Source organism: Castanea sativa, chromosome 10 (genome assembly GCF_040712315.1).
Source record: "Castanea sativa cultivar Marrone di Chiusa Pesio chromosome 10, ASM4071231v1".
Taxonomy (NCBI): Eukaryota; Viridiplantae; Streptophyta; class Magnoliopsida; order Fagales; family Fagaceae; genus Castanea; species Castanea sativa.
Genome location: NC_134022.1, coordinates 34,754,527 through 34,776,573, shown reverse-complemented (window position 1 = coordinate 34,776,573; position 22,047 = coordinate 34,754,527). Strand labels below are relative to the sequence as shown.

General features: G+C 36.2%; 1 protein-coding gene across 1 annotated transcript; it reads left to right on the top strand.

The window, feature by feature from the left end:
* Positions 1 to 1,674: 1,674 nt before the first annotated feature.
* Positions 1,675 to 5,293, top strand: LOC142612434 (uncharacterized). The gene is made up of 4 exons (XM_075784530.1): positions 1,675 to 2,636; positions 2,712 to 2,951; positions 4,714 to 4,906; positions 5,168 to 5,293. The coding sequence occupies exons 1-4, from the start codon at positions 1,675 to 1,677 to the stop codon at positions 5,291 to 5,293; spliced, it is 1,521 nt and encodes a 506-aa protein (XP_075640645.1).
* Positions 5,294 to 22,047: the final 16,754 nt, after the last annotated feature.

The following is a 22,047-nucleotide window of genomic DNA, read 5'->3' as shown; positions in this document are numbered from 1 at the left end:
TGGACGAGGACCCTACTCAGGATGGCACAGGGGATCTACTTCCATGTGCTTTGCTCTCTTTCTCTTCTTGGCTATGATTGCATTCTCCGCATTCATGAAGTTTTGGGTTGAATGAACGAGTTCAGCCATGGTTTGTGGCTCTTACTCATAAAGCTTATGAATGAATAAATCGAAGTTAACTCCATTATGGAAGGCTACCAATAACAACTTGTCATCCATCTCATCCACTGTTAGGACTTTCTTGTTGAACCGAGTAATGAAGGACAGCAAGCTTTCATTTTCCCCTTACTCTATGGTCAACAGGCTGGACGAGGAACGCTTATGCCGTTGTTCTCCAATAAAATTGTTGACGAACAACTTGCTCAATTGTTCGAACGAGCCCATTATGTTTGGAGATATGGAAAGCACTACACATAATCTCGTTCAGAACCCCCTGGAGGTGCATGGTAGTCTTAAAGGTGGCGATATGGTCACACGAGTCGCGCGTTCCATCATATGAATCCAAAAAAGGCATCTTGAACTTTGGAGGCAAGGGGTGACTATTGATGGAAGCGGTAAAGGGGAATCTGTTCGATGAACTAAATCATCTACGGGATTCATCCTTCTCATGTTTTCCCTCATCTCGTCCATAGCCTTCCTCATTTGGTCCATCTCCTTTTCGAAATGTGGCACCCTTCTTGAAGCCGTACCCCTTGACTGGTTCTCAAACTCAGCATTTTTTCCTCTGCCTTCTTGACTTTGGGCTTGCCCTTCCGCGTGTCTTTCATGGTGTTGCCTCCTTAGACTAATCTCCCTAGTCAACTCATGGTTTTGACGGGTTAATTTCGCCATGGCAACTGCCATGGATTGTATGTGTTAGATGGAAAATGGTTGCATGACAGGTGCTGACTGACGATTACGGTGGGGATTACTAGAAGCATCCCTACTCTTCTGCTGGTCTAGGCTAGTGGCCCTTGATCTTGTCTGAACCATACAGCCTTTAGGCGAGGAAAGTTAAATTGCAAAACACAATCAATCAAACTACCCACAGACGATGCCAACTGATGATGCAAAGAAAATCAGTAGGCTAGATGCTTCGAGCTTCAATGGACTAGCGATTGTTGGGAAGGCCTGAAAAGAAGAACACACAATCAAAGGATGACCGGGGTGGACCAGCCAAAAACCCTCTGATGTCAAAGTTAGTTTTTCTCTCAAATTCTAGAGTTCCAACTTTTCAAAAGTTGTAAATTTTTTTATATAGTGTGGTCTTGGAGTGGTTACTTGTCTCATAACTTCCCCTACAAATGAGGAGGCCAAATGATTCAAGGTTAACTTCCATAAGCGTTATAGGAGTTAGAATATTTTATTTCCTATAAATGTCATGGAAGTTAAGTACTACGGAAGGAGTTATAACGATGAACCAGGACCTAACTCATGCCTTCAAATAGTGACACGGGGTCCGTTTTAGCTCTTGTATAGTAATTTCTAGAATTATTCCCAAGTGTTAGAGCTCGTCCAAGGGTTTTCCTTATGGACGACCCATATGCCTATGGATGACTATCCTGACAAGGGAAGCCATTCTTGCCTTCTTGACCTGGATGACCCCTATGGACGAGTCAGAGTTCATTTTTCTTTTGATTCACCATCACCAAGAAATGCACTTTCGGAGTCACATCCGGAAAACTGTTAGGGTTTATGGTAAGCCAAAGAGGAATAGAAGTTGATCCCGACAAAAGCAAGGCAATTGTAGAGATGAAGCCTCCAAGAACTGAAAAGGAGATTCAAGAATTTCTAGAGAGGATACAGTACATTAGCAAGTTCATAGCCCAGCTCACCATGACATGTGAACTCATCTTCAAACTGCTTAAGAAGGAAGTCCCTACAGTAAGGAATGAACAATGTCAAGAAGCTTTTAAGAAGATCAAGAGTTATCTGATGAAACCACCAATACTTGTCCTACCGGCACCTGAAAAGCCATTGTTGTTGTATCTCACCTCTACGAAGACAGCAATGGAGGCTCTACTTGCTCAATACCTAGAGGAGACTAGAAAGGAGAATGCAATCTATTACATCAGCAAGAAGATGCTACCCTATGAAGAAAAGTATTCACCTTTAGAGAAGATATGTGTAGCACTTGTTTGGGCAACCTGCAAACTCAGACATTATATGCTTGCTTACAAGGTTTTCTTAATTACAAGAATGGATCCTTTGAAGTACTTAATGGAAAAACCCGTGCAAGATAGGAAGACTGCTAAATGTGTTTTGCTTTTGTCAGAATTTGACATTAAGTATGTGACTCAAAAATCTGTAAAAGGGAGGGCAATCGCCAATCATTTAGCCTATTGGTCACCAAAAGAAGCTGAAGAGGTCCAAGGGGACTTTCTGGATGAAGATATCATGGGGATTGAGGTAGAATCATTAAAGATGTATTTTGATGGAGTAATAAATCAAAACGGAAGTGGAATTGGTGTTCTCTTAATTTCACCAAAAGGGACACACATTCCATTTTCCGGCAGACTTAACTTTCCTGCCACCAACAATGTCACGGAATATGAAGCTTGCATTATGGGTCTACAAGCATCCTTAGGCCGAGGAGTGAAGGAGTTGGAGCTATATGGAGGCTTAGCTTTAATAATATCTCAGATCAAAGAAGAAAGGTTGGTGCCTTATCATGAATGTCTTCAAAAATGGGCATCAAAATTCAACAAGATCCAATACCAATATGTGCCAAGGATACAGAACCAAATTGCAGATGCTTTGGCAACCACGGCATCCATGATGGATGGGTCAAAAGAAGACAAAGCTAGATCGATAATGTTAGAACAGAAAGAAGAACTAGCCTACTGCATGACAATAGAAGAAGCTGGGGGAAAGAATAGGGAAGGTGAATGGTATTCAGATATCCTACAGTACCTCAAGAAAGAGACATACCCGCCATCTGCAGACAAGAATGACCAATTGACCATCCGAAGGTTATCCACTAATTACATTATTTGTGGTGAAAGGCTTTACAGAAAATCATACGATGGAATTCATCTCCTTTATGTAATAGCTAAGGAGGCACAACAAATAATTGAGGAGGTTCATGAATCATGTTATGGGCCATATATGAATGCACACATGTTATCAAGGAAGATAATAAGACAAGGCTATTATTGGACCACCATGGAAGCCAACTGTGCGGCTTATGTTCGAAAATGTTAGCAATGCCAAGTCCATGGAGATTTGAAACACATGCCACCCATGCCATTGCATACTATGACATCACCTTGGCCCTTCTCTACATGGGGGATAGACATTATAGGGAAGATTCATCCAACTGCATCTAATGGTCATGAATTCATACTCATTGCTATAGACTATTCCACTAAATGGGTAGAAGCTGCCTACTACAAAGTCCTGAATTCAAAGAAAGTTGCTAAATTCATTTAGACCAACATCATTTGTAGATATGGAGTGCCACATGAAATTATCTCCGACAATGGATTACATTTTAAGGGAGAAACAGAAAAGCTGCTACGATAGTTCAATATTCAACACCACAAGTCCTCACCTTACCGTCCTCAGACTAATGAAGCAGTTGAGGCTGCTAATAAAAATATAGGGAGAATCTTGAAGAAGAGCACAAAGGATTGGCACCTACAGTTGCCCTATGCACTCTGGGGTACAAAATATCAATTCGGTCTTCCACATGAGCCACTCCTTATTCATTGGTGTATAGGATGGAAGCGGTCCTTCCCATTGAAATGGGTGTCCTATCACTAAGGACAATACTCGAAAGTGAAATCCCCAAAGTAGATTGGTTGCAAAGTAGAAATGACCAGTTATGCATGCTGGATGAGAAAAGACTCAAAGCCCTGTATCACATTTAGGGATACCAAAGGAGACTTAGGAAAGTTTTTGATAAGAAAGTAAGAACCAAAGATTTGAAGTTAGGAGATCTAGTGTTGAAAGGAATCTGAGTCCCAGTTCAAGATGCAAATGGGAAATTCAAGCAAAATTGGGCAGGCCCATACATTATCAAGCAGATATACTCTGGAGGAGTAGTAAGGTTGATGGACTTAGATGCCAACCCTTTCACTGAGCCAACCAACATGGATCAATTAAAGAAGTACCATGTCTGAAGTGATAGTTGTAAACCAAGCCATAAAAAATAAAAATAAAAACTCGCTAGGCTGAAAACCTGAAAGGGCAGTCTAGGCAAAAATTAGAGTAACAAAAAAAAAAAAAAAAGGTAGGTTGAAAATCCGAGAGGGCGACCTACGCAAAAGGAGAGTAAAAAAAAGAGAGTGACAGAGCCTATTGGGTTGAAAACCCGAAAGGGCAGCCTAGACAAAAATTAAGGAAAAAAAAAATTAATGAACTACGTGATGACCTAATCCTTCTACAAAGGGGGTACGTAGGCAACCATGCATTGGTCCGATCACAATTTCCCAAAACCCACTATTTGCCCATTAACCAAAATTTGTCAAAAATTCAATCATTCCATTAAACCATGTCATTACACAAAAACCTAAACCCTAAGCAAACCACAAAAAAATAATAAATAAATAAAAACCAAACCCCAAAAGCCTACACCATAAACAGAACCCCTAACTTGCAAACCCTAAATAATTCCTAAAAATAAGAGTTTTTACATCAACTTCTAAATAAACATGCTCAAAGCCAAATAATAAGAAGGTCACTTTGTCTTTAGTCTTTACTTTTTCTAATCATTAATTTCTTTTGTGTTAGGTACTTCACCATCCCTGTCTCTTCTTTTGAATTCATAGTTGTCTGCATCGAGTCTTTCCCGGTTGTCTCTGAGAAATTGTTCTCTCATAGCAACCCTCTTAGCTTCTTTGTCAACAATCTTGTCTATCAACCAATTAGAGTATTATGTAGTCATTTTGTGAAAGTGAACCTTGACAAAAGATTGATCCACCTGGTCAGCCATCTCTAAACCCAGTAGCATGTTCTTTACAATAGTAGGATTTGTGTCCACGGGAGAGAAAGGTCTTCTTCTTTTGGCACCAGGAATTCCTTGTTCATATTTGAATTACCTCAAGAGTCTATCTGCCTTGTAGAAATTTGCCCTCCACAACCCAATAAGGAAGATGTGATTTGATCCTAGAGACTACAGTAGATGGGGTGGACACCTCCACCAATAACAGTCCCATTGAATTGAAGTACTAGATTTTTTGTCCAGGAACTTCACCCAATCACTCTTAGTTTGGCACTCAGTTTTGATTATAGCCCTGCTAAGAAAACTACAAGGCCCATAATTACCAGTGGTAGGCTTGGCAATCATATCCAATTGCTCCATCAGCCATAATCGCAAAGTCAAAGGACGCCCTAAGAAGTTTTGAGTTTCTCAACCATGAAATACAGCATCCAATCCTAGAAGAGTTTTTGCCAAAATCAAAGAAACAGGATTTTCACCATCCTTAATTTGGCTCAAGCATCCACAAAACCATGTCTCTCAGAGCAAAGTAAAAAATTTCCCACGAAGCATAAGGCCAAACCGAAGTTTTTTTGCATATTGTTGGCCACTCCATAGGTGCGTTTGCCAATCAGCCGAGAGATAATTGCACGAAGATTCACCATATGGCCTTCAATCATACAATTAGTAATGAAAGTAGGAAGTCCAATAGCATCAGACAAGGATTCCTTATGCCTAGGATCACAAGAAACTGCAACAGATTTCCTACTTGGATCATAGCCCAGAATAGCGGAAAACTCTTCAATTTTCGGACAGAGTTTAGCAATGTTAAATTGAAAAACATGGTATGTCAGATCCCAGAATTTCACAGCAGCACGAAAAAACTCCTACTTGATCTTGACATTCCTCAAAGCCTTAAATCCCTCTAGTTTGAAGGTTCTAAATTGGTCTTGGTGCTGAAATCAAAGCTACGAACCCATTTGTTGATATCATGAATTGTTGGATGAGAAAAATTTTGATTGCTAACCATGGATGACTTTTGCTTGTGATTATTGTGTGTTGCTAACCTTGATGTAGTGAATTGTCATAGGAGAACTCATTTATATGAGTTACATCAACTCCCAATCAAGTTTGAATAGGTTTCGTAGAGTTTGTAGCTGACTTATGGAAATAATTTGCAAAATAAAGATTTGACTTTTGAAAGGAAAAGAAGTACCATTTGGCCAGCCAAGCAACCTTGCAGACGAGTTTTAATAAATTCAGAATAAGATCCTACTGTTCTTGGAACAACAAAGCTCACACGGGCCTGAGCAATCTCTTCATCAGTCAGAAAGTCAACTAACCGAATGGAGGGACAAGGAGGAACTGAAATTCTTGTAGGAGGATATACATGAAGAACTTGGGGTGACACCCGATCACTAAGATACCAATACCTTCCATGCCCACATTCAAACAATGCCTGAAAACCATTCAACTCCAAAGCCCGTTCACACTCTACATACCCCTCACATCCAACCCAAGGATTTAAAGACATCTAAAAAATCACAAAGAAACCAAGAATGAAAAGATCAAACCATAACCAAGCACCAAAGATCCCAAAAAAAAGAAAAGGAAGAGGTGAAGCAAAAGAAAAATGACTCACATCATCAACAGTTAAATTGTCAATCACCAAGCACCAAATTTCCAAAGAATACCTAGAAGTCACTGACAACCGACTGAGACAACCGATACTGAGGCAACCAACGGAGAAATCTAGGAAAAATGCTAGAAACTTCGTCCTGTGTTTCATGACCCACTCCAAAATACTCATACATCCAAACCTAAAAATTGACACAACACCATTATCACAAAGCCAAGATAATTTTTCAAAAGCTTATAGATAGCCAAAAAAAAAATCAAAACCTTACCTGCCATATAAATGGAGCCCCACCCAAGCTTGAGAGACCCCGCCTAGAGAATTGGGTCATGAAGTGCATCAGAGTAGCATAAGCCACGCCGCCCCAATCATAATTTCGAATTTGTCCAACTCTTTTCAAGCTTTCTAAGTAACGCAGATTTACAGTACTGCCTAAATCTAAACACAAAAAAGTTCCAACAAAAAGAAGCATAAACATACAACACATTTTGCCGTAGTCTCACTGTCACAACCCAAACCTGTACTTTAGAATTTAGAGCGTGATCAACATGTTAATATCAAGTTTACCTCAATACTAATACGAACCAACCTAAATTGAAGGTGCTTATCAAGAATTGTTTCTTGTATTCCTGCTTATTTTCTTGCATAAAAGCCATAATATACAAAAATGATGAAAACCTTGAAACTTCATCTTATTTGAACTTTGCAAGATTACCACTTGGCTGAAACTTCAGGTATTCGTGTAAATATTACATAGCTAAACGTTCAGCAAAACTCTCATTTACAAACCTAACCCCAAAGACCTCAAAAACAAACTAAGGTTCCGAATTACATCTATGCTCAAAGGTTCAAGTAAATCTTGATTCCTCCTATACAATAAAAGAGCTAAACTACTATACAACAAAAAAAACTATACATTCTAACAAATGAGAATCACAAAATCCTTGCCACCTTTAATACTCTTGCTACTTCTAGGAAAGAACCTGTGCACTGAAATATAATTGAGTGAGTTGCGGAGCCCAGTAAGGTTTTAAGCTCCATGGGCCTTTAATAAAAATGCATGTGAATCAAATATTTTATGGATATGCCAGATTTGATAAAATAGCCTCCATACTATTCATATTGTTCTTAAAATAACTTATGAACTATCAGATGAAAATACTTCATTTTCCTTTCATATAATAATAAAAGAACATAATAAGAAAGTTAAACATAATTCAATAACATTATCTTTAAACAGACTATAAAATACTTGATCATAAACTTCCCATCAAACTTATAACACATTTAACATACCTTTCTTATCATCATACTTTTCTTATAATTTCCAAATAACTTAATAGCTCATTTATAATACATATTAGTCAGTCTAATTGTAAGTCTGTCACAACTTTGGGAGGCTTCCAGCATATAGTGCTAGGCATCCAGCATTCCCCACAATGCTAGGTAATCCCGGGATTATATCATAATACATATCTTCAACCATGGGGGTAGGTTGGCATCCTCCACAAGTTGTCATTCCCAACAAGGGCAGGTACAACAGAGCCTTCACCACTTATAATGACCAATCAAAATCTCCATAGAAATGCCAGTACTATAACCCCTACTGGCTGAGTTTAGATCATAACAATGGAATAACTAAAAACTACATTTTTCTGATAACTTTGCTTTTACATAAATGTTTCACAACAGTAGCATATCCACTTCATTCTTAAATATTATGTTCGTGATATAAGTAATAACATTAATATGCTAAAATTATCATATATATAAGATTGCACAACTCACGAACATATATTTTACTTAAATCATGCTTATATGTAATATCTCTAATTAAAAGGTTTTAATGCATAATAGTTTTCTAAACAATTTTTAGACTTATCAAACGCACATACATATCCCTTACCTAAAAATAGTCAGTTGATTACAGACGCCCTTTTTGTCAAGATCAAGCCAATTGATCGTAGACCCCCCTTTGTCAAGATCAAGCCAGTTGATCGCAGATGACTTCATTTTAAGATCAGAATGAAAAGTCTCCCAGTCATATCAATTGTCAAGAATCATTTCAAAGTTCATCAACTACCAGCTAAGTCAAGTATTTTCATTGTTTTGTCGAAAAGATAAGGTACTAGTTATATTTTCCAAAGCTTTAGGTTTGAGGGCTAGGTAATCTTTGAAAATTCAACCTCAATTAAATCATGGTCGCTAAAATCAGTGTCTTTGTTTTACATTGACATTCACTTTCCAAGCTCTGTCAATGAGGGACATTCTGTAGACACTCGATTTTGCACCTATGCTTTAATCAAGGAAGATGACTGGAGTGAATATTCATATACCAAAAAAAAATTATTCTTGCATCACATGCATCATTTTGTTCTTGCATCACATGCATCAGTTTGTTCTTGCATTGCATGCACTAATTCATTCATTGCATATCATAACAATGATCTTGAGATTCTAACAGTCACAATGGTGTGTCCGGTTTCTAAATCGAACCATTGGATCGAAAGATATTGCATGATCAAGTTTGCATGGTCCATATGCATTGTGTCTAGGAAGAGTCAACCACACACGATTAATTTAAATTAATTTTGATTAGTCAAACAATTAAAATTTGTTAGGATATATGTGATTGAATGTTAGGAACATATGTCACTATTTATGTAATTGGCTAATCCTTTAACAAAATGCACTTTACTTGTAATTGGATAGATCTAGGATGTGTTTGATACTTCAAGAAACCTTGTTTTAAGATCAAGTGTTAAAGCCATGCAAGTCTGTTCAAGATTCAAGTGTGAAAAGTGTTGTTTATTAAAACTTGACAGCTAGCATCTATCGAGCCTTGAAGAGCTATTCTAGCCCGTGGCTCGACAACAGCTCGACAGATAGGGTATCTGCCGAAGTTTATGAAATTCAGATTTTCGAGTCTTTTTTTCCTCCAATCTGTGATTATGTGTTTGGGCTTTTTTTTCTCACAACTATAGACATATAAAAGGATTATTTTAAGGGCCGTATCAGGTTACACAACCAAGAACACAATTGCACAAGAGCATAATTCATCAAGTGTGACCAGAAACCTAGTTTGCCCTAGTTTTTAAGAAGCTGTTGTGTTTTGTACACCGTAGGGTTTTGTGACCAAGCAACTTCAAGATTTTCATGTGTTGAAGAACAGAAGAACTTTGCAGCCAACCTTCTTCTTTAGTTGGTGATTGAAGTCGCGTACTGTGATCCGTGCAATTAGTTAGTCATGTATTGGGAGTCGTGCATTGAAAATGAGAGATTGTCATTACAAAACAAGTCTAATTGGGTATTAGGGTAAATGTTCAATTGTAGATTGGTATAAGGTACTGAGATTCCTTTAGTTGTAACCGCTTGTTGTGATAATAGTGAATTCTCAAGAGTGGTGACCTTAAAATTACTCGGTAGAGTTTTTGCAGTGTTGGTTTTTCCCTATTCGTAAAAAAATCATCACATCTATTTATTTTCCGTTGCACACTTTAGTTAATTGGTGATTTGTTTGTGCTATCATGCATTTGCATGTTAATTTGATTAATTAATAAACTTGGCTAATTAATCAATTAATTCATCACAAGAGGTCAATACATTCTTGGCCTATCAAAATTTATTGAATAATTTTGTGATTGAATGATAATTAGTATTTAAGATAGGGATGCATGCGTAAGATTAAAAAGGATGATTGGATAACAATAAAATTGTGGACAATCTGAACTTTATTGGGATTTATTTTGAAGGATTTATCTACAAGATAATTGTCCAAGATAACTATTCTTAAAAAAGCCTAAATTATCTAGAAAATGGATTAAAAAAAATCATGGACGGAGGATGAAAACATGGCTAGATACAAGGATCAGTCAAAAATGGCTAGATACAAGAAAATTTTGGAGTGCTGAATAGCACTTTGGAAGTGCCAAATTGCACCTTGTTGGGCTTTGGCCCAATGGCCTTCAAGTGACGATAAAGCACACCCTTTTCAATCTTTTCGCAAAAGGATGAGTCCAGATTCACATCCTAATCGTCCGTGCCTATTTTTTAGAGATTTCTGGTCTCTATAAATAGAGCTTGGGTCTCATAATTCAGCACCTTTTTTTTTACGCTCTAAGAGACATACGTTTTGAGACTTAAAAATTGTTGATATTCTTTGATCCTCTTTGAGATTTGCTATAAGAATTTGGATTTTTAGGTTTTAAGGATAACTAAATAAGTTTCTTTGAACCCTAAAACATCCTCTCAAGAACAAAGAGTGCTCATGCAAGAGGTTGTTTCCTTCACCCTATCTTTTCTATGCTTCCTTTTATGTTGATGAATGTTTATGTCCATAACATGAATGATTCGTAATTGTTTTGTTTAAAGCATGATTGTTTTTTTTATGTAATTGTTATAATCTTTTTCTTGAATGTCAATAATTTGCATGTAAACAATACTTTTTCTTAAGATAAAAACAGATCTGCATCTTTATAAGATGTAGATCTGACTTTTTCTTAATAAAAAAAAGGATCTGCATCTTTCTAAGATGTTGTTTTTCTCAATTAAAAACTGATTTGTATATTTCTTAGATGCAAAATTGATTTTCTCTAACATATGCAGATTTTTGAAATAAAGAAAAAGATTAAACAGGTTTGTGTTTGTGTTTGTTTTGTTTATTCATGATTGCATAAATTCGTATCATGAGTGAAATTCTCTTAAAAAAACTATTTTTAAATTACAAAGTTAAAACCATTTTTTTTTATATCAAAAACAGATCTGATTTTTTTACAAACCCAAAATCAATTTTCTTTCAATCATCAAAACAGATCTGAATTTTTACCTTCAAAACCCACTTTTTTTTTCTACATACAAAAACAGGTCTGATTTTTCAAAATCAATTTTTTTCTAATCATTAAAACAGGTCTGAATTTTTAAACAAAAGAGGATACATTCATGAATGGTTTTGTGTAATTATGTTCTCACATGTTCAACATATCATTCATAACATGCATAAAATGGTACATTGGTTACAAAGAGTCTAGAAGACTAGACACTGTCTAGGTGGAATGGGTGTCTAACACATTCCCATTCCGTAACCTAGCCTCTGGATTTAGATTTTTGATTAAGTAGATTTAGCTTTACCTTTGTTTTTATTTTGGGTAGATTGTAACTAAAACCCAAAGCCATGTAAAGTTCAAGCTTTCAAATTTGTATTTTTTTTTTATTCAATCAATGAAACGAAACAATTCAGTCATGTATTTGTATATTAGTTTTTCTTATTTTTTGTACATAAAAAAATAAGTGGCAACTCCACACCACTTACACCAAAAAGAGAGGTGCTCTAAAAGGCACACTACAAAAATCACTCCCTCTCTTTTTTGAGGGGCATCGCTCTCAAGCGATCTCTCACAATAATAATAAAATGGATTTATAAACGAGTGCCCTTATATTAGCAAACTATTTTAGGAAACTTTTTCATAGAATAAGAAAAAGTAATTAACTGTTTTGACAGTTGTAAGTGCACAATTTGTACCCAGACCCAACCGCGTGATGGGTTCAAGCCCAAAAAGTCTTATAGAATCAAATTTGTAGAGCGTGGGCTTGAAACCTAGGTTTTATGGATATTGGATAACAAATATGATGAGCTAGATTGCTATTAGCTACACAACAAATGGATAAAATAGCAAAAACTCTCATCGGACGTAAGCCGAGGATGACTTGTATCAGCTTTCCTTCTCCAAACAATAGATTAAAATTGAAGATGATGAGTACAATGCTTTCTTTTTTTGTTTTTTCCCCCCTCTAGAATGCCTCTCTTTTCCCTTTATATCATCCTCCTTCTTCCCTCCATCTTCCACGTATAGATCAAATCAATGATCCAGATACTTGTCCCATCCACCGCCCTCTGGAAGTCTTCAAACAACAGCTGTAAGGCTGATCTATACTGTTCAGATGTCATTTCCCCATTAACGCGGCTAGATGGGTAAGTGCAGAGTTTTTAATGCGGTGGTAACAGCTTTTTCCATGATATTTCTCATGCGTTCTTCCTCTCTATAACTGTGTGGAACATATCTTTACCCAACAGACCTTCTAGCATTCTCTTCCAAACATCATGACACGTCGTTTGACCTTCACTTGACTTGGCCGAGGAGATGCCCCTCCGCGGACAACCCAATCAATCCTTCCAGCAAGAGCTTGCTTGTGGACTTCAAGGCTCTGCTCAGACGAATTAATACTTCTAAATCAGGCCCGAAGCTCAAAAGCATATTTTGACCATTCTGCCCCCCACAACAGTTTTTTCAATTCCCCATAAAAACTTTCCCAAAATAGATAGATAATGTATAATAAAAAATGAATATTTAAATAGAGTGGAGTGTATAATAAATAATCTGATGTGGATGCTTTGTAAAAGTGACTGTATAAAATAGAAAAAGTAGATTCTTATATTAAAATAGATATAAAAATTTAAACAAACTAATGCAATTGCTCTTATATAAGATATTTTTTTGCAACATGAAGGGGTACGTTTTTTTTTCTTTTTAAGCGAGGCCCAAGAAGCCAGGGCTTCACTTATTGGCAGGATGTGCTCATACCTTTTAACTTTTGGTAGGTGAAGCCGTGAAGGCCCAAAACTACCAAGCACAATGGTAGGCCCAATGTCATGGGACTGGCTCAAGGGTTAGGCTTAAGACCCGTTACCCAAAAAAAAAAAATTTATTGTAAGTGATTTTTTATAATAAGTGATTAAAAAAATGATTATATACTATTTTTCTCACCTTCAAATAAGTCTCTAAAATGTTAGACTTAGAAATATAGAAACTCAATTCAATTAAAATCTTAAATTGTTTAGGAGAAAAAAGCTTGTAAATGTACCAAATCATTTATGATGATTAATGTTTCCCAACAACTTGAGGATTTAATTATTGTAAACAAATATCATATATGGTGGACTGTCAACATTAGCCACCAATTCATAACTTGGTCATACATCAAATAATTTCTATCTCTTTCTTTATATCGAAATTTAAAATTTGAAATTAGATACAACTTTATTTAACCTTGCATTGCTTATCTAAAATAAAAGTAATCATTTTTATGAAAATAAAATCATTTATTTTTGTTAAAATTTATTCATAGCCATGACATTTGATTCTCTATATAAAATTAATCTTAAGTTGGTTAGTATTAGTTATCAAATTAACTTTGGTTGGTTAGTATCTAAATAATTTTTAAATTGATATTTTAATAAATAAAGTTCCACTTAAATTTATTACCTTCGACTTCAAACTATATCATGTGGTTTAATTGACCCTTTCTATAAATTTTCTTATGATATCTCTACCCTATTAGCAAGTGATGACATGAGTAATGTTGCCTAATTGTGTACCATGGTTGTGGTCCAAAAAAAAAGCAGGGATGATAATAGGGTGGTACGAAGTTGGGTTATAAGCGTCTCGTCTATTTTTTTTAGATTGTTGATATTATTGTATTATATTTCATGTATTTTTATGTATATGTGTGTTTTATAAACTTCGCCTCCTCCAGAGTCTAATCGTGATACCATTACTAAAAGTAATTTCCAAGACTAACATTTTTACCCATTCACGCACCTATGTGACTATGTTAATGGCTAACAGGTAACAACTACTAATATACTAGGGTTGAGCTTGAGATGATACTATTTAACTTAATTAGATAGCATACTTTTATTAGCAAAAAAACTTTATAGAATACTTTTTTTTTTTTTTTAGGAAACATGAATACTTATTAGAATACACAAATACAAAAGTAATATATAGAGTTTTTTAAATAGGCTTATAATATATTACATAACCAGAGTACCACTACAAAATGATCTAATTTTTGTAATAGTAGCCTGGGGTTATAAGGACTGAAATTCTAACACACACAACCAATGTAAGATAAACATCCTTTTTTTAAAAAAAAACAGTAATACTTATTAAAATACTCAAACACGAAAGTAGTATATAGAGTTTTTTAAACAGACTTATAATATATTACATAACTAAAGTACCACTACAAAAGGGCCTAACTTTTGTACTAGTAGCGTGGGGTTATAAGAACTATATATTTTGACTTGATTCTATATAAAATTTAAAAATATATATATATATATATATAAACAAATTTATCAATCATATTCATTAGTCACCATATTATTTTTGTGAAATTTTGTTATAAAATTTATAGTAGTATATATATATAAACAAATCTATCAATCATATTCATTAGTCACCATATTATTTTTGTGAAATTTTGTTATAAAATTTATAGTAGTTTTCTTTATCACAAACAGAGAAACTACTTCGGACCTCCGACCCGTGGCAACCACACGGAGGACATTAAACATTACCCAAGAAATAAGACTATAAGAGAGAAAGTTCTACTTGTTGCCTTGTTCTTCCTTTGCCGACAAATCTGCCACTTCGTTGCCCTCGTGGAAGGTGTATTGCATGTCCATATGAGGATTAGTTGATTTGAGTTTGCAGCAGTAGTTTATAACAAAGGTAAACTATTTATGCATCAATTATATATTTCCAATCTGTAAATTTTGTAGGTCCAACCACGACAAAAAATTAATTTTTTTAAAAAGAGCTTAGTATAAAATAAGCTCTCACTCCCCATCCTCCAAATGTTAGTTGATTCAGCCTTTCTCACAAAAAAGAAAAAGTTGATTATGAATACTCAAATAGATTAATTAGGATCATAATTCACATATAAATGATTAAACCAATTATAAGTGAATATTAACTAAGCGTGCCCTAGCTATACTAGACAAAGATGAAAGGGGAAGTGTCCTTGAGTACCTCATCAAAACCCTCAAATGTAGGAGGATATGGGCTGTGACCAGAACCAAATCCTTTAATGTGGTCTTTGAGAGATTTCTTGTGCTTGAAGTCAGAACCGCAAACACAAAGCCAACGCTTTCCACAATTCTTCTCGTGAGTTCGCCAGTCACCTTTCTTAGCCAAGAGCTTCCCACACTGGCGACATTCAAAGTTCTTCATTCCATGAATCCTCTTGTAATGGGTTTGCAAAGTTCGGAAGTCTCGATCTTTTAGAGGTTTTGCTCTCGAGTGGCTTATGTTGTTCTTGCACCCTTCAGCACAACAATATAACATGGAATGCCTAACATGGGTTGTGATTGACTTCCCTTCAACGAATCTGCCCCTCTTCAATATTGTGATCCATGCCCCCATAGGTCCTTTTACCATAAAAATCTATATTAGTTTTATAAGAAAAATCTCAAATTTGTTACTAGCTTTATGGGGTTCAAACCCCAAAATATCCAAGCACCACAAGAGGTACTTGAATTACGAATTAAGATCTGGTTCAATACAGGTAAAAGTTAAAAAGCCATTGAATGGGAAAAAAAAAGTTTTAAGTTGATAAAAGTTGATTTTTTTTTTTAAAGGAAATTAGAAAAATTGCACCTAAAGATCTAGATTATAAAGTAAATAAAAATTGCACCTGAAGATTGTTGTAGCGATTAAAGGTTTTGAGGCAGACATGGCAAGAAAAGTGAATGAAACCAATATGTATTTGTTCGGGAGTTGGTGTCCAATAATTATTGGCTGCTATGTTTGCAGTTTCCATTGGATTTGCATCAATGGAACCACTAGAATGATTAGGAAGGCCAATGTTTAAGGCCAAAGTGACATCCTCATGATCATCACTGCATGCTTTAGGGTTTTCTTCCATTAATACAGTAGGCCAGCTAGGGAGATTGCTTAGCGATGAATGTGGATCAAGAGAATTCTGGTCCATGCTTGGGAAAAGATTGAGAAGTTCAGTATTTGTTTGATCTGAAGAAGAAGAAGAAGAAGAAGCTAATGGATTAATGCTTAATGAAATTTCAAAGGGCTTCATGATATAAGCGCAATAGTATTCTAGATAGCAGAAAGGTTAAGTGTGTTTTAAATGCAAGAGGGTCTTATTATAGTTAGTGAGATTGTAGCCTTGCTTGAAAGATGATGTAAGATTTAATTCAAAGCTCATGAGAGAGAGAGGGGTTGGCTGGGGAATATTGTGGTTGAATGAAAAGAACCATTGTTGTGGGGTCATAATTCTCTCCTGACTGTACTGGTTATCTGTTTTTGGTATTGAAGCAACTTATCATAATTTCGTTGGTCCATGGCTGCTGAAATGAATTTAGCAAGAATTGTACCACAGATAGTTTAAAGTCTTTGGCATCGTACAATTTAGCCTGCTTTGCTCTCAACAGTCACACCAGTATTCACATTAACTACTATAAACTGTGTATCTACGCTAGACTGCATATTGCAGTGTGAAATAGATGGATTTCTATATTGGAACGTGCATGTACAATTCATAAATTAATTTATAAATCAAGCCATTAATGCTGTGGTCGCAAGTAAGTAATGATAAACAGTCTTGCTAAACTACAAAATTAACTTGCAGTCTCAATCCCACCGGCTCTAACCTAAAAAGCTATGGGGCAGCCAACAGTCTTCCTTCAATTCTTTCCATTAACTAGAAAATGCCATTTGGTATTTACTAGCTACGACCCGTCTGAAACTTTGTCCAAATTTGAACATTCAGGACAAAATTTTGGTTTAAGAGATATGTTTATATTGGCATATGTTGTTGTTTGGACATTTGTGAATCATGTTAGGAACATATGTCAATATTTTATGTAATTGGCTAATCCTTTGACAAAACGCACTTTACTTATATTTTGGTAAATCTACAATGTGTTTAATGCTTCAAGGAACAAGATTTCAAGTTCAAGTGTTAAAGCCATGCAAGTCTGTCTAAGAATCAAGTGAAGAAATGCTAGATTTTAAAGCTCGACAGCTACTATTTATCAAGGCTTAAAAGCTGTTTCAGCCTGAGGCTCGACAGCTTCTCGACAGATAGGATATTTGTCGAAATTTATGAAAATCAGTTTTCCAGATCTGATTTCATTCCAATCCATGAATGTATGTTTGGACTTTCTTTCCTCACAATCCTAAACATATATAAGGATTGTTTTAAAGGCCGTCAAAGGTTGCTCAAGTTACTTGTACATGTAGCAAAATTTTGTTTATACAAATTGTGACCGGAGACAGAATTTACCCTAGTTCTTCTTTCTCTTGAAGAAGCTGCTATGTTTGTACATTGTAGGGTTTTGTAACCAAGGAGCATCGTGTGATGAACTGAAGAATTTTGCAGTCAACATCTTTCTTAAGTTGGTGATTAAGTCGCGTACTGGGATTTGCACATCTATTGGTTAGTCACGTACTAGGAGCCGTGCATTAAAAAGAGAGATTGTCATTACAAAACAAGTCCAATTGGGGTAAGGGTTCAACTGTAGGTTGGTATAAGGTACTGGAATTCCTTTATTTATAACCGCTTGTTGTGATAATAGTGAATTCTCGGAAGTGGTGACCTTAAAATCACCTGATGAGATTTTTGCTTCGGAGGTTTTCCCCATTTGTAAACAAATTACCGTGTCAACTTTATTTTTCACTACACTTTATTTTTAGTTGATGATTTGTTTGTGTTGCCACATGCATTGCATGTTAATTTGATTAATTAATAAACTTTGGTAATTAATTAATTAATTTATCACAAGGGGTCAATACATTTTTGGCCTATTACTTGTTTCTACCTTGGTTTTGAAATCCAGACTGGACCGTACAACCTGACTCGGTTAATCGGGAACCTTCCATTAGAATAGTTCTTTTACTCTCAAAACTCGCTCTACACAAAAATCCAGTGAACCGTGACCGAGTCTCATGGTTCAGACCAAAGCTTCAAAGAGATAAGAAAAAAAAAGAGTTCATAAGTTCATCTTTGGTAAAACTGAGTTGTTTTGCCACTTTGTGCCATTTCATTCTCAACCCCAAATTTGAAATTGCATTCCCAAAACACACTAATAGATCCACATAAAATGAAATCAAAAGCACAAACCTTTTCTTCTTCTTCCTTATCTGTGTTTTCCTTCTTCTCCTCTTTTCGGTTTTGCTCCTTTCATTTTTTATCACCAGACACCAATCACTAGTACCCAAAACCAAAAGCCAAGTTTTTTTCTTTTTCAATGAATTGTCTATCACTGTGGCAATGGCTGGCACTACCCTTTCCCCATGTGAAGAGTTAGACATGTGGCTACTTCTCCACCTTTCATTTGGTTTGTAATTTTTTTTAAACTTATTTGATTTGATTGGTTCATTTATTTACATGTGATTCAGTCATTTCTTATACAGCATAGGTACGGTAAAATCCCACCAATTCTCATAAATTTATTTATTGCCTTTGTACTTGTTAGAAATACTGAATAATTGTATTGTATTTCTTAGTGAAAGAATATACATGAGTGCCTTTATATAAGAGGCATATGAGTGCAATACAAGTAAAAGTGTAGTACAAAAATGTGTGCTATACAATAATCTAAGTGTGTCTAAAGCCCACAACACTATACACGTTAACAACCCCCCTCAAACTCAAGGCGGATGTGAGACCAATTTGAGGTTGTCAACCAAAGTACGAAGGCGTCCCTTAGGATGTCACTTGGTGAAGATATCTGCAAGTTAATCTTTAGAGGAGATTAAGATCAGCTTAAGAGCACTATAGACAAGATGATAACGGATAAAATGACAATCAATCTTGATGTGTTTAGTTTGTTCATGGAAGACATCATTGTGAGCAATATGAATGGCACTCTTGTTGTCACAATAAAGAGGAGTAGCAGAGGATGTAGACACACCTAAGTTTTTGAGAAGTCATCGTAGCCAAAGAAGCTGGTATCAGCAAGGACACGATATTCTGCTTCAGTACTGGAGCAGGACACATGAGTTTGTTTCTTAATTCGCCAAGAAATCAGAGAAGAACCAAGAAGAAAGTAATAACCAGTGGTAGACCTACGATCAGTAGGATCTCCTGCCCAATCAGAATCAGAAAATGCATGGAGAATCAAAGGAGACTGAGCAGAGTAGAGAAGACTATGGAAGAGAGTACCCTTTAGGTATCGAAGAATGAGCTAAACATCAGCATAATGAGTCGATCGTGGAGCAGACAGATATTGGCTCACCTGGTGAACAACATAGGAAATGTCTGGACGAGTAACAGTGAGATAAATTAGGTTGCCAACCAAGCGTCTGTAAAGATAAGGATTAGACAATGGTTTCCTCCTTGAGGGAGTCAGATGCGCATTAAGCTCAATTGGAGTGTCAATAGTCTTGCTATCAGTGAGTCCAACTCGAGACAAGAGTTCAGAGGCATACTTGACTTGAGTAATATAAAGTCCATTTGTAGAATAAGTGATTTCAAGACCTAAGAAGTAGCTGAGATGTCCAAAATCTTTCATCTCAAACTGCTGACTGAGAAAATCCTTGAACTCTTGAATGTCATTGAGGTCAGCACTAGTTATGATCATATCATCCATATACAAGAGAAGTAAAATAGTGTCTTTATCAGTGTGACGAAGAAATATGGCAGAATTATAATGGCTGGCCATGTAACCCAAGCGAGAGATGGTAGAGCTGAATTTGGCAAACCAAGCTCTTAAAGCTTGTTTAAGGCCATAAAGTGCACGTCGAATGTGATAAACCTTGTTTGATTCAACAGAGAGACCAGGAGGAGGTTGCATATAAACTTCTTCACTTAAATCCCCATTAAGGAATGCATTTTTGACATTTATCTGAAAAATGTCTCATTTACTGGTAGCAGCAACAGCTAAGAGGGCACAAACAGATGAGATACGAGCAACCGGAGCGAAAGTCTCTTCATAATCAATCTTATACTCCTGTGTAACACCTTTTGCAACAAGACGAGTTTTGTAGCGCTCAATGGACCCATCAGAGTGAGTCTTAATCTTGTAGATCCACTTACAACCAACCACAGATTTCCCAAGAGAAAGTGTCACCAAATCTCAAGTATGGTATTCAGATAATGCATCAAGTTCCTATTTCATTGCAATCTGCCATAAAGGGCCAGTGGAAGCCTCACCATAGGTGTGAGGCTTGTGTAGTGTAGCAAGGGCAGTGTAACAATGATAGTCAAGTAAATGTGTAGAAATGGATCTTACCTGAGTTGAGTGACAAGGTGAAATGTTTTGTGTAAGATCTTTAGGCGGAGCAGGAGCAAGGGACCTAAGCTCAAGGTTGGGGTTAGGTAGCTCATCTTCAACCTGTTCATCTTCTACCTGTTCACTAAAGGGTGAACTAAGAAAGGGATCGATGATATCTGGTAGTTGGACAGAGAAGTCTATAGGAGAATCAGGAGCAACTACAGAAGGAATATGTGCCTCATCTAGAAAAAGATCTAAGACAGAGGATGAAGATAGAGAGGCACGAAAGTGAGAGAGCTCGACAAAGAGGTGATGTTCCCAAAAGACAACATTGTGGGAGATACGAAAATGATGAGAAACAAGATCATAACACCAATACCCCTTTTGAGTTTTGTCATAGCCAAGAAAACAACAAAGTCTTGACTGAGGCTCAAGTTTATTATGCTCATGTGGCTGAAGAAGAACGAAATAGGCAAAACTGAAGGAGCGAATGTGATGATAATCTGGAGATGACCCAAAAAGGCGCTCATATGGAGTTTGATTTTGGATGACAGGACTGGGAATGCGATTAATGGCATGAACAACATGAAGTGTAGCTTTACCCCAAAAAGAAGCAGGAACTTTGGCTGAGAGAAGGAGAGTACGAATAGTGTCAAGAATACGATGAAGTTTTCGTTTGGCTCTACTATTTTGCTAAGAGGTACTTAGATAAGTTAGTTGATGAACAGTGCCATAGGAATGCAAAATAGCTTGGAAAGCATATTGAGTGTATTCAAGAGCTTTATCAGATCGAAAAATTTGATTCGTTTGGAAAATTGAGTTTCAGCCATCTTTGCAAAATTACAATATACTTGCAATAATTCAGAGTGATGTTTCATATGAAAAATCCAGCTATAGCGAGAGTAATCATCAACAAAGACAACAAAATATCGAGATCCACCAATACTAGAGACAGATGAAGGCCCCCAAACATCAAAATGAATAAGGTCAAAGATATCAGTGGATATTGATTCCCTAGTATTGAAAGACAAGGCTAGTTGTTTTCCTAACTAACATGAAACACAATCAAAATTTTCTGTATACACTGAACCTAACAAACCTCTAAAAGTCAATTCTTGAACCCGAAAGGAAGATGTGTAACCAAGTCGGGCATGCCAAAGTGCAAGGGAAGGAATAAAAGAAACAGCAGCAGCTACAACAACAGAAATAAAAGCAACAAGTGGATGACGAAGGTTGTCCACGGGAAACATATGCCAAACTCTGGGTCCAGTCCCAAGCTCCTGTCCTATCCTCAGATCCTACATAATACACCAAGAATAATCAAATATAATGCGATAATCCAATTTAGCTAATTATCCCACAGAAAATAAATTGTAAGAAAGGTCAGGAACATTAAAGACCCTAGGAACCGAGAGGTTGGAGGTCGAAACGGAACCTATATTATGACCAGACATTGTGGAATCATTTGCTGTGCAAATATTAAGAGGGTGTGGT

Coding starts and splice junctions, on each gene's coding strand:
- LOC142612434 (XM_075784530.1), top strand. CDS start 1,675: ATGGTAAGCCAAAGAGGAATAGAAGTTGATCCCGACAAAAGCAAGGCA. Junction 2,637..2,711: donor TCTCAGATCAAAGAAGAAAG/GTTGGTGCCTTA, acceptor ATATGTGCCAAG/GATACAGAACCAAATTGCAG. Junction 4,907..5,167: donor ACAAAAGATTGATCCACCTG/GTCAGCCATCTC, acceptor TTTTTTGTCCAG/GAACTTCACCCAATCACTCT.